The 14,070-nt window shown below is 40.2% G+C and overlaps 1 protein-coding gene across 1 annotated transcript; it reads right to left on the bottom strand.

The window, feature by feature from the left end:
• Positions 1–1,733: 1,733 nt before the first annotated feature.
• Positions 1,734–5,933, bottom strand: LOC146625984 (uncharacterized). Its single transcript, XM_085363107.1, has 3 exons — positions 5,896–5,933; positions 2,424–3,107; positions 1,734–2,144 (listed from the first exon to the last, which is right to left on the bottom strand). The coding sequence occupies exons 1-3, from the start codon at positions 5,911–5,913 to the stop codon at positions 1,734–1,736; spliced, it is 1,113 nt and encodes a 370-aa protein (XP_085219233.1). The 5' UTR covers positions 5,914–5,933.
• Between the last annotated feature and the right edge of the window lie 8,137 nt (positions 5,934–14,070).

Genomic DNA, 14,070 nt, shown 5'->3' with positions numbered 1-14,070 from the left:
TTAATACATTCAATAAAATTGATTCATGTTTGTGGCTGTAATGTGACAAAATGTGGAAAAGTTCAAGGGGGCCGAATAATTTTGCAAGCCACTGTAAGCGGGAGATTTTCCCAACGAAGAACCACTTACTGCTTAAAAGATAGAGAGTTAAAGTAGACTGTATACCCTCAGGTTAACTTTAAAGGTATTGTTGAAGTCAGAGGCAGCATAAAAGTGACCCCCCCTTAGACTGATTTCTAGTTCTAGTGTCTTTATATTCCAGTGAGTTCTGCTTTTAGTTAGCAAACATAAACTAATGTAAGTCTATTAACGGCAACTGACTAACCAACCCGGTGAGTCGAGTCCCCTCGAGCAGTGCTCACTGACCAAGCCTAACACCAAACTGATGAAAACATGGTAGCATTTAGTCTGCATTTATAAATAAGGCAGCATTTATTTAAAACCTGCAACAATCTCTCCCAAAGTGATTGCAGTCACTTCAAGTCAGAGCGCAACTGTTTGCAGAAAGTTGGCCTCTTATAAGATGAGCTCCCTTATTCATTGTATTCCCAGAGTAATTCCCAGAGTATTTTATTTTCTTTAATAAATATCGATGTTTGGTGTCACTGTATTGAGACAACATCACAACGCAAAATATCAAGATGCTGTGCTGTATCGATCCCCCCCCCCCCACCTCTACCGTATTACGGGTGAAAACACCAGTCAGCCAGAAGATCAAAACAATAGTTAAGTTCAAGTATTTATACAATATCAGTTAACTGTAAGGTAAAACAATATCTATAACAACAACTACTACTAAATACGGTGTCCCAATGGGAAAACCATTTAAACGTGACAGCGATAACATTTTGGAGAATCAAAATCCGTAAAAAATAAATAAATAAAAAAATAAAATAAAAAAGTAAAAGACTTGCAGCTTCCCAAATGTAACATTCAGGATTATTGATGCAAGTCCAGAAATCAGAGCCACAAAGTAGACAAAAGGAAAACATATTATTGATACAGAAGTTGTTTTCTATGCAAGATCACTGCAAAAATCCATACCTAATGTCCACCCTACTGTTACTCATTTTATATTAAGATTTAAAAATTAGTTGGTATTGGTATGGCGAGTGGCCTTCAATAATAGTAATAAATCACATAGCAATAGTACATTCATATAGTTGTAATAGGCATGAAAATATATTAAGTAATCCAAAGTATTCCGAATACGTAACTCTACCGGCATCCAGCATCTATCTACATGTAAAAAGAATTTGGTGTTTTCTGAGGGTCCAAAAAGAAATAATAGAATTTGAATTAATTTAAATTAAAACAATTTAGTTTAATACGACTAATAGGCATTACGAGCTCAGTCATGGGAAAAAAAACAACAAAAAAAAAACAACAACAACATTTCGAATGTTATTTATTCCTGAATTGAAGTCCAAACATCAGAGCTACCTCATGAGATCCAAGTGTGACATCAGCTGACACTCTTTACAGGAGATTCCATCTGAACTCTGTGGAGCCTGATCTGGTTTGTAAGTCTGACCCTGAAACCAGAAGAGGATCTTTCTGTCTCTTCAGATTCACTGTGATCCAGTGCAGTCCGTCCTGCAGGATCGTGCTGATGTTTGCACAGAGCAGATAATGAAGTGAATGTTTTTGCACATTGGTAACAGTGAAACAGTTTATTTACAGTGAGGGATTGTTTATGTTCGGATTATAAACTGAGATTCTTAAAGCTCCTGTCACACTGTTATTAAGTTCACTTCAATATGTCGAAGTTCATGGCAATCACGAGTCCCTGAATATGAGAAACTTCTGTCACAGTGTCTACAGTTGTATGGTTTCTCTCCTGTGTGGACTCGTTTATGTACTTTAAGGTAACCTGCAGTGGTGAAGGATGACCCACACTGGTCACACACGTGCTTTTTAACCCCACTGTGAATGACTTCATGTCGTTTTAATTCACTTGGTTTGGGGAAACCTCTCCCACATTCTTTGCAGAAGTTCATTTTGTCTCCAGTGTGTCTACGCTGATGTACTTTTAGGCTTTGTTGATGACTGAAAGTTTTTCCACAAAGGTCACAGAGAAACTCTTTCCCACCACCACAGTGACGACAGGGTTGAGAAGTGGATCCATCTGTGTCGCTCTGCTTCTAAACAAAGACACAAAGACAGTGAGAGTCAGGGAATTCCTTCAACATTTTAATCCTGAACATTGCCTGAAATAAAGCTCAAGCCCCGAGTTTGATTACACTAGAATCACGTCATATTTTCGGCCCTATGTTGTAGTGAGATAAGTTTGTGGGTGTTGTTTTCGCCGCTTTTAACTCCTCGCTGGTTAGCTAGTTTTAACGTCTCGTTTAGCTTTGAAATTAAACTTCATTCACATAATACTTCAAAATAACTGCAACTGAAAAAATATGAATACATACCTCACAGTAACTGCACTTGTAGAGTATTTTTCTGGTGTGAATCTGTTGATGCTTTCTCAGGGAATGTGGCTCTTTAAAAGCCTTTTCACACCAGTCACATTTATAAGGTCTCTCCTCAGTGTGGATAAACATGTGGTTTTTTAAGTGTGTGGCTGTTGTAAACAGTTTCCCACACTGATCGCACCAGTAAACATCCTGTCCAGTGTGAATGCGCAGGTGAATATTTCGTTTGACTAGCGAGCAGAATGTTTTTCCACAAATGTCGCAGCTATACGCTTGATTATTTTCAGAGTGGGTAACTAGATGATTTCGTAAGCTGCTACTACGAGCAAAAGCTTTACCACACTGATCACAGCTGTGTGCTTTAAGTCCACTGTGGATGAGTTGGTGTCTTTTTAAGTGTCCAAGTTGGGTGAAAGATTTTCCACACAAGTCACAGCTGTACGGTTTAAGTCCGCTGTGGATGAGTTGGTGTGTTTTTAAGTTCGCAGCCAGGGTAAAAGACTTTCCACACAAGTCACAGTAGTGTGCTTTAACTCCACTGTGGATGAGTTGATGCCGTATCAGGTCAGACGTCCGATTAAAATCCTTCCCACACTCGTCACAGCTGTATTTCTTCTCCCCCTTTCTTCTGTGAGGTTTGTCGGCCTCCTGAGAGCGCTGACTTCTCGCTCCATGTTGGTCCTGCAGTGACAGAGATACAAACAGAGGCAGTGAGTGAAATGCAGTCGTGGAACAAACTGAAACTCCCTCCATTAGTGGAATCAAAGATTGATTAACTGATAATACTTTATTTATCCGGAGGAAAAATGTTTTAAAGACTGCCAGACGATCCGGCACCATCATGAGCACCCCTTCCAACCATACATAGAATACACAAACATAACATTGGGAAGTCAGGTGAGAGAGGTACGGAAAAAACAAAACAATGGAAATACAGAGTACATGAGGAAAGAAGAGGAGAAAATTTAAATCTGGTTTTCATCTTGAAGGAGAGTGTATATGATTGGGGAAACCTGCAGTCAGCTGAGACTGAAGAAGTCACTTGGATGAGTGACGAAACGTTTCTCCCACTAAAACTGCTACGTCCAGGTGAACAGAATCAACCTTTTGGGATTTACTTACCTGGATGATTAAGCACGGATCAAGACCTTATTTTGTTAACATTTTTAAAATGATAGCAGCACAAACAAAATATTTTGCAGCACAAACCAGCACAAACATAGCACAATTGATTGACACCAGTTTTGTTTGATTCCATTAATGTGGGGTGGCTGGTTGACCTCTGACCTCTAGAAATTTTTATTAATATTTTTAAAATGATAGCAGCAGAAACAAAAAAATTTGCAACACAAACATAACACAAATGTTTGACATCAATTTTGTTTGATTTAGTTAATGTGGGGGCGCTGGTTGACATTTTGACCCTTACATTTTCATTAATATCTTTAAAACAGAAGCAGCACAAACATAGCACAGTTGATTAACACCACTTTTGTTGGATTTGAAGAAGGTGAGTGGTAGGGGTGTAGCGATACACAAAATTCACGGTTCGATATTTTTTCGATACAAAAATGTTCATGCCTTTTTAATTTGTCATTTATTAAAATTATAAATATATATTTTAACTCAAAAGTACAGTTTTTAAATTTAATGTTGCTGAAACAACAAAGGGATAAAAAATAAATCTATCTAATGGAGAAATCTTTGGAAAAGAGAGTTTATTACAGAGAAATGGCTCTTTCCAAAATAAAAGCTATACTATGCGCTTCTTCTGGGCTATATTCTCAGCAGCATATTAAACATATCAGGTCCCCATAAGGAGAATCCTGTGCTAACAGCTGTCTAAATGACTCGGGTAAAGTTTGTAGCATGCATGCTTGTTGTTTTTGTCTGCTTCCACTTGTCTTTGCACTAGGATGATGTCGGCGTAAATGTGCAGTCATATTCGTTGTGTTCCTACTAGTGCTGTCAGCGTTAATCTGAAATGACGTTAACGCCACAACACGGCAAATCTCCGTTAACGAGCTACCGCGGATTGTCCGTGCGTGGGGCTGGACGGCCAACACGTTAACGAGCTAACTGCGCTAACACACTAGTTCCCACCAATGTAACTGAGCATTGAGTGGCACATCCAACATACTGTTTTACTTTTGTCCATGACTCGCTTACCTTCAGGGTCATTCGTCACATGAAAACCAAAATAATTCCAAACGCCAGATCTGAATGAGGGTGGGGGAGGTCCATGTTGCTGAGAGCTTAGCTTCTGTCTCGCTAGCTTGCCCTGCGGTCAGTGAATCTGCACTCGACTGCTCCGCCTAGGCTGCACTGCCGAGCGCAGATCCACTGAGCGCTCAACACAGACAGCATCGTCAGAAGGAAAGTTGATAAAAGAAATTACAAATTGTGTATTGTTCGATACATATGCGTACCGAACCGAAAGCACTCTACCGAACGGTTCAATATCGATACGAGTATCGTTGCACCCCTAGTGAGGGGCCAACTTCACTCACATGGTTTGTCTAGGCATTACGGCTACTGTAATCAGAAGCGTCGCGGAGTAATACGTACCATGCTTCAACGTAATATTACCTTATTGTGTGTATAAGGACCACAAATGGCACGTGTTAAGAGACACGGCTGTCACACGGTACACAGTAGAACATGGGAACAGAGCAGCTGCGAAATCTGTCTTTGTTATTACGCTCAGCATCTTTTAGTTTACATTTTGACTGCACGGTTGCTTTTTGTTATGCGCAAAAACAACATTGTTTTATTTTATACCTTGAGCATTATTATTTAATAAATGCTGATAATTTATTTCTGAGTAATTTTTTCATGTACATCTATGCTGCCTGTTAATAAAACTGCCTCTGCGAAATCTGGGACACAGCTTTTACTAAGAACTCTTTTTGTTCTTACTTTATGGCTTAAAATAAATAATAATAATAATAATAATAATAATAATAATAATAATGGATTGGATTTATATAGCGCTTTTCAAGGCGCCCAAAGCGCTTTACAATGCCACTATTCATTCACTCTCACATTCACACACTGGTGGAGGCAAGCTACGGTTGTAGCCACAGCTGCCCTGGGGCAGACTGACAGAAGCGAGGCTGCCATATCGCGCCATCGGCCCCTCTGACCATCACCAAATATCGAGATGTATATCATATATCGCCATCCAGCTACAGAATATCGAGATATGAATTTTGGCGATATGGCCCAGCCCTGATCACGGGAGAAAATCTTTTACTTCATGAAAAATGGGCAGTCCAACTGATGATATTGTTTTAATGTGTGCTGATAAAATATGATCGTTGTATTTTCTTGCAACTTCTGTGGTTTTTGTTTGTGAATGTAGATTTTCTATTTATGGAGGAGCCCAGGATGGAAAAGATAAAGCTGCTGTTAACAACCAGCTGTGCACACAGTTTCATTAACAGTGTAACTGTCATATTTTTCTCACCTCCTGCGTTGAAGTCATTGTTTCCTCTGTAGTGGCTGAAACTGTTCCTCTGCTGCTCCACCAGACTCTTCTCCTCCTGTTACTCAGCTGGGACACAAAAGTATAGATATGTATTTTATCCCTGGCAAGAAGAAGCAGAGCAAATAAACATTACTACACTCAGTGACAACAATACCTATGAAGCTTCAAGGTGAAACCCCAGAAGCAAAAAGAAAGTCATCAGCTGCAACAAGAACTTGAAAAAGCCACTGAGCTCCCTGCATACCACCACCTTTACCCGGTGGATGCTGCACCCTGTATATATGAACTTCCATATATACACAAAGATGGAGTCCCACTCAGGCTCATTGGTAGCAGCATAGCAACAGTTAGACCTCTGCCTTACCACCACATATTTTAAATACAACGAGGGTGTGTTGTTCCCCAGTGTTACTCACTGCATCCAACCTATAAATGGAGGAAGTGGAAAGAAGGTCCTTGGCTCTTTAATGGGGACAGCACCGAGCCACATGATAGAGTGAAGGGTTAGCCCTGATTTTTTTCTGCTGTGCTGCTTTATTAAAAAAATTGTTTAAGATGTCCAGCATATGTGATTTTTTTTTTATATGAAGTTATTCCCTTTTGAACAAAACTCAAAACAAACCCTAATAAATCTTTCAGTCATTTCAAAGTCTGTAAATATCTTTATTAAATCATAAGTAGGGGTGGGCGGTATAAACGGTATACGGTAGAGACGATATAAATTTGGCCAACGGTAGAGATTTTGACTATATCGCTCTATCGCAATAGCGCATGTTGTTGGTGTCAACAAGCTCCGCCTGTTTTGGTCGGAGGCATTGCAGCTGCTGCAAACAACATCGTCTGCAAATTATGGCGGGCGACAGTCACAGCAAAGAGACGAAGCACTTTTGGAATATGAGGAAAGCCAAAAACTGCGCTTCCTCCACTTCTTTAACATTAATTCATTAATGTTGAATTCTCTCGCAGCTGCTCTATTCCCATGTTGTTGCAGTATATTAATAACTAACCTCGTATTGTGGATGAATAATCTCAGTTGTTCTCCTGACTGAAGTTTGGTCTGTTTAGAGCATCCTGGCATGCGATTGCATTTGTCCTTAACCACCAGAAACCCTCACGTTACCTTTAATCGAGTGGGAAAAAGTTAGCGTTCATCCTTTAGCTAATGTTATGCTAACTAGGGCTGTGTGATGTGACCAAAATCTCATATCCCGATATAAGACATCTATCGTCCGATAACGATATAAATCACAAAAATGTAAAATTTTCCATAAATTCTGTGAATCTCGGGCAGCTCGACTTGTGTGAAATGTTTCCTGCTGGGTGTCGTGTACCTGGAGTCGAGTGTTTTAACCGATGCATGAAACGATACATTTTTAGACATAAGTTGTAACGGACGCCGTTTTCTTTGTGAGTATTTATTACACAGCCTGCTGCGGGGAAAAGCCTGTTCTAACGTTTGAGTCTAAGGTTTATTTTTTATTTTTTTGCAACAGCAGGAAACAAACAATAGCGTAAAATGAAAGGATAGACGTTTTTAAATCGTCATCCGATATATATCGTTATATCAGACAGCCCTAACGCTAACGTAGCTGTTTTGCAAGCGATCACGTGGTACATCATTATATACTGTGTACTTTCAACCAAAAGGCAAATAACCAAACCACATGTACATCTAATAAAAGATATAAATATTGAAACACTGATCCAACATTATCCTTTATTGACGGATCATTTGATCTTACACTTTTACCTGAATGTGGCTGCTGGGTTTAATATCGGCACATGCACATATGACAAAATAACCAGCTTCTCTCGTTCCATTTCAAACAGGACAGTGGTAACAACAATTTTAAGTTGTAGATTTTAAATAGGCTACATAAATTCCAATGGGAGCAACAGGACGGTCAAATGTCGCTGATTTTACTACAGAGTAGGACGGACTGTAGAGTAGCAAACATGGGAAAACACGCTCTCAACACTGCAGGTTACCTGGTGTAATGTTTTTCAGCTAAAAAGGAAACACGGTCTGACTCCTACATAACTGAAGGTTAAACGCAGCTAATATGTCCTGGTTTAAGGCAGGCACTCACACCTCCGCTCTGCTGCGTCTCAGCCACCATCGCTCTGGCAGAAAGGACAACAGAGCCAGAGTAGGGGAGAGGCGAGCTGGAACAGACCATACCATTTTTTTGGGGGGGGGGGGGGGTCTATACTTTTGTTTTTAAAATATTACGTCTCAACCAAATACTATATGCTTTTTATAAAGTACTGTGAATCTTTGGGGGTCCTGTGATTCAAAAATGGGCTAAAAACGCCCCCGAGTCACAGCAAGAAATAATCGAGCAAAACGCGAGCAAACGCTCAACTTCTCCCAGCATGCTGAGCTAATGATTAGTTGGTGTTTTTCTCCAAACACTCTCTCACTCTTCTCTCAACGTGTTCACAATAAACTGTGAACAGACACCGAGGAGAGCAGCAGAAGACCTCATTCAGGAGCTAAACTCAACATGAACTGAACTCACAGTAAAGTTAGCTCGGTGCTTACCTTTAGATGAGCCCACAAACCGAGAGAAACTCCGCGATGAAGCTGCAACTCTTTCCAAACACAGGAAACAGATCAGGGAGCAGAGACCCACGTGGTTCACGCTGATCGCAGCTACGATCCAGGAGACAAGGGTGGGCAGATCGATGCAGATATCGATCCAAACGTTGGTAGTGGTTTATGATCGATACTTTAGTTTGTTTCTCTCCTCTAAGTTCACTACTTTACTCCCGTTTCATGAAAAGCAGCTCTTTCCGCGCGACCGGGGTGAGGGTCTGGTTGCACCCGCTGGGGAGCGCCATATTGGGACCTCCGCAGTAACCGGACACAGGTGACCTCCACACTAACCGGAAACACGTGACCACACTAACCGGAAACACGTGACCTCCAAAGTCGGCAGAAATATGTTCTTTTTTTATTATTATTTCTTGTCTCGTTCCTGCATGGATCCTTAACCTTGCAAGTGGATCGTAAAGGTTGGCACAGAGTCTTTCATGTATAAATTTGCCGTTAATAATGATATAATTCTAGGAATCATCTAGTTTGCTTACACTTTGTTAGCGTTACAACAACGGTCAGACCCCCGAGGTAGTGATGGCCAAATGAAGCTTTCTGAGGCTTGTATTGAAAAACGGTTCATTACTCGAAGCTTTTCAACACAGTCCTCTCTGGTGACATCTGGTGGCCTAAAATATGAAGAGCAGCTTGAATCCACAAAATAAAACCAACTGCTTCATTATGATTGCCCACTCACTCTACAGAGTGGAATTCTGTCTGATATTGGGCCACTGTTGTGTTGCTTTGAACGTGTATTTTTGGGCGGTTAAAAAAATGCGGTTTATTTGTTTAATAAATAATTTCGACCAGTAAACTCTCCTTGTTTAAATATGCACCATGGTGTGGTCTTTCTTTGCTTGTGACTTCTTGATGTTGGTAAATACAATAATTGAAAAATACCACATTACATATAATATACATATAATAATGTACAACACATTCTGGAGTATGCTTCTGCTGTGAGGTCCCGCCTCCATGCACTTGTGCAAGAGCTAGACGGGTGTATTTATAAATAATATTATATTGGGGAAATTTTCCTATACATATTTTTGACCTGGGGGTAGAACTGATTGTGAAAGGGAAAATGCTTATGAACTTGCAAACTAAAAGCATGATGCATTTAAGGTAACCCTTTTTCATTTTTATTTAAGAAGAGAATTTGTTCCACTGTGCGATGGTCGAAACTGTTCCTTTTCGTGGAGATAATTTCTCCTGCATTAAGGAAAATCCCTTCACGTGGAACAGAAGAGGCTGGAGTGCAGAGAAACTGGTAGAGATGCAGTTATACAGTCTACCTGGGCCCCACAAACTCAGCTAAAGAGAATAAATAGATTAAATTGCTGCACATTTGGCAGACTAACATTTTCAGATTAGTTAAACAATAAAATATATATTTTTACAACATTAAATGTAAAGAATCAAGTGGAAGTTTTTCTAAAGTTACTTAATTATATTTATATTATGAAAGCAGATTTTTTTTGACATTAAAATTTTTCCCATCCATCCATTCGCTTCCACTTATCCTTTTCAGGGTCGCGGGGGGCGCTGGAGCCTATCCCAGCTGTCATAGGGCGAGAGGCGGGGTCCACCCTGGACAGGTCGCCAGTCTATCGCAGGGCCAACACACAGGGACAGACAACCATTCACACCTAGTGGCAATTTGGATTATCCAATTAACCTATCCCCACAAGCTGCATGTCTTTGGACGGTGGGAGGAAGCCGGAGTACCCGGAGGGAACCCACGCAAACACGGAGAGAACATGCAAACTCCACACAGAAAGACCCTGGCCTGATGTTGGAATTGAACTCAGGACCTTCTTGCTGTGCGGCAACAGTGCTAACCACCGTGCCACCGTTTTCCCATTATAAGATAAAATAAACACGCACAAAACAAAAGCAAACAACAAGAACACAAAGCTGGAAAACCCACCCAACTGACCAAAATCAACTCAAAATTCTCCCACACAACAGAACCTCCTCTCTTCCTCGCTGGCTTCAAATCTCTCAGTGGAATGATCAGTGGTTCGCTATCTGTCACCATCACAACACCACAAATCCCGCGAATGACTCACTTCCTTATAAACCATTGAATCAGATACCGAAGCAGTTAGGTTCTAAATGAAGTTTCGGACGTCACTGATCACGTGACTCTGGCCAAACGAATCAAGCTTCGACACAGAGCTTCTGAAGCAGTGTGTTGATTTTTTTGACACACGCACCGGAGCGTCAGCTTCAAGCGGGCCATCACTACCCCGAGGTATCTAAACTTTAGTAAGGAATGTGCACTTTTGACACCTCTGGTTAGCATTTAGTGGTCAGTTTCAAACATATTTGATTTTTGCTTGTTATGAACAAATTCACTTCACTGCTTTTCACGATCTGTAACATCAATGCACGTTGTTCCGTTTACTGCATATTGCACTTTATTTATGTCTCTCATTCCACCTGCATCAACATTGTAAAGATCGTCACAAAGAGATGTATACATTTATAAATACTAATATTCTCTATTCCATTCTGCCTCCAAGCCAGAATTGCAGGAATGCACAACATGTTGCAGAAGACTCTTTCACTGCCCTCTGTGCCCCACTCTCAGCCCTGCTGTCAGGGCAAAGATCGAGGAGCATATAAATGGACACAGTAAAAATGCTTTGCCTTTCAAAGGTATGTTGGTATTAAATATACCTCATAGTTAAAGTTATAAATATGCACTTCTTTTCAGCACTTCTGCAGTCTCTTTGTTGACTTTAAAGTTGCTTTTCACATTGTACAGTTCAGGTCATTCATCAGTGAGAGAAAAAAGCGTGTTTTCATTAATTTTTTTTTTCCTGTTCACCACATTTCCTGACAGCTCTTGTGATCCACACCATTTTGCTTTCATTATTGAGGATGGCTTGGATGTTTTTGTTAATATGTACAATCTGATTGTTAGATAAACTGATTGCATTCTATACAACTACATTTAAATTACATGTTGTTTTTCTCTCTCTTACAGACAAAATGATATGCCGGTGCACTTTCACTGCCCTGTCTGTAACATGACAGTCATACAGCGTGGGGATATGGCAAGGCAATTATTGTCATGTCAGCATTCAGGACTGCTCCCCACTGAACTCTCCGTGGAGCCCCATCTCCCTCTCGATGTCTTGTCTCCAGCATCAAAACCATTTTCTGAATCTTCAGTAGAACATTCATGTGCTCCCTCTGTGCTGAATGAAACTGTGGCTTGTGGAAAGTCCATGAAAATGAAATTCCCTCACTGTGATCTTAGTCTTTTAAAAAAAAACCTTCAAGGCTCACATGATGAGGAGGCATTCAAACAGATCAATAGGTGTTTTCCTGGCCTGTCATCTGCAGTGTTTTTGTGTAGAGGGACTTCTTCCTCTTTGTTTTTCAGTTTGCAGAGGACATGGAGCTCTTTTTAAATGTGCTGACGAGCAGGGACTACGGGTCAATGTGATGTTTGACATTTCATGGACAGATGAAGGCACTGGCTGTTTGTTTGTGTTTTTATGTGTTGTTGCTTTTTCAGTGTACAGAATTCCAATTAAGCTTATTATAAAATGTTGTTCACTTTTTTATGTCCATACTCATAGTAAAAATTTTAAGTGTAAATGTAACAGCATTGTTTATACTTGTAACTTCAGAGTAAAAAGCTTACAGTTGCTATTAACATTAATGTATTACCCTGTAATCAATAATATTTTATACATTTTACGCATTAACCCTCTGGGCTCTATCCTGGCCATTTGTGGCCACTTCACTTCTTTTTTTTTGACTACTGCACTGCAGTGGACCAAAAGAATGACACAGGTTTGATCTTAAGGATCTAATAGTTGTGTGTGTCTGTGCATGACATTACAACGCAAATATGTATTTGCAAGATGGACTGGAATAAATTATGATGCATGAAATATTACACAGGCTGCAGTGAATTTCTGTTGATACAGACTATTGAGCTTTGAGTTTCCCAGTCAAACTTAGCTGTGAAGCACCTGCTAAAAACACTTTGACTCTTGTAGATTTCATAACAAGACACCATAGCCAAAATATCAACTCTAAAAAAAAATTCAAAGCACATACAGCAACAAACACTGTTAGCAAATGTGTCCTGGAGTTTATGCAGGTGCAGAAAGTGCTGCTGCTGTAAGTAAGCCTAACAGCTTCCAGATCACTTATTTTTCTGGAAAGATGGTAGGAAGGGCATCACTGCTCATCTCTACAATCTCCCAGATCTTGGAATACAAGCCTTTGTCCCATGAAAACCACTTCACAGTAGTAGGAGTCCACTAAAACCTACAAATGAAGAGTGATCCTGGAAGAAATAGGGCGCACATTAGTGACCTCACCAACTGCAAGACAGACTTGTCCCTGATGCTTATATGAAAAAAAGAAATAGGAAGATTTATGAAACCATTAGGACTTCATCACCTTTTTATCTGAAAAGTTCCTGGTAATATATAGCCTAACTGGCATTTAAAGAGTAAAAAGAATGTAGAAAAAACTTTGGTTTTGATGAAATGGACTGGTGATAATTTAAAGTGTCAAGTCAGTAAAAGTAGATAAATGTTTTAATAAATATACATTTTACAGCATTTTGTGAACATACACAAAAGGAGGGCCATTTTTGGCAACGGACAAGCTGAGAGAGAGTTTTATATTTTTGCTCACCTTGGAAAAGAATAATAGTGCACAATAATCAATGTTGATGTTAATCAATTAGATGTCCCAGACTACTATACAGCGGTCCCTCGTTTATCACAGGAGTTACGTTCTAAAAATAACCTGCAATAGGTGAAATATGCGAAGTAGTTTATTTTTCTTCATTTTGTCATTTTTCCATTATGTGTTTTATCCTATTAGGGGCCATCGTGGCTCAAGAGTTGGCAGTTTCTCTTGTAATCAGGAGGTTGCCGGTTTGAACCCCGGCTCCGACAGTCTCGGTCTTGTGTCCTTGGGCAAGACACTTCACCCGTTGCCTACTGGTGGTGGTCAGAAGGCCCGGTGGCGCCAGTGTCTGGCAGCCTCGCCTCTGTCAGTGCGCCCCAGGGTGGCTGTGACTACAATGTAGCTGCCATCACCAGTCTGTGAATGTGTGTGAATGGGTGGATGACTGAATGTGTAAAGTGCTTTGGGGTCCTTAGGGACTAGTAAAGCGCTATACAAATACAGGCCATTTACCATTTCCCTATTGTAAACTGTCCTTGGGTGTCTTGAAAGGCGCCTTTTAAATAAAATGTATTATTATTATTAGTAGTAGTAGTATTAGCTAAAAAAAAAAACCACAGTAGAGGGACGTTGTTAGCTGGCAGTTTTTTCAATGTTGAAATTTCCACATTCCGACACTTCAAATGCTTCAGGAGCTTTCCGCTCAACATCAGCACCACGGAAATACACAAATACATCCGTAGACTCCAGACAGAATTGGCAATGTGTTTTCGTGACTTTCAGGTGTATGGACCAATGTTTTCTTCTCTGATCAAAGCAGAAAGCTTTAATGAGCAGCTGGATTTGTCTCGCTTTAACTGGCTGGACATCGAAATGCAGCTGATTGA

The sequence above is a fragment of the Diplotaxodon limnothrissa genome, linkage group LG9, assembly GCF_057381915.1.
Source record: "Diplotaxodon limnothrissa isolate DT_005_m linkage group LG9, D_limnothrissa_male_GT1.1, whole genome shotgun sequence".
In the NCBI taxonomy this organism is placed as follows: Eukaryota; Metazoa; Chordata; class Actinopteri; order Cichliformes; family Cichlidae; genus Diplotaxodon; species Diplotaxodon limnothrissa.
Note: the sequence above shows the minus strand (reverse complement) of the source record. Positions and strands in the feature narration are given on the sequence as shown.

Coding starts and splice junctions, on each gene's coding strand:
- LOC146625984 (XM_085363107.1), bottom strand. Junction 2,145..2,423: donor ACAAGTGCAGTTACTGTGAG/GTATGTATTCAT, acceptor GTCTTTGTTTAG/AAGCAGAGCGACACAGATGG.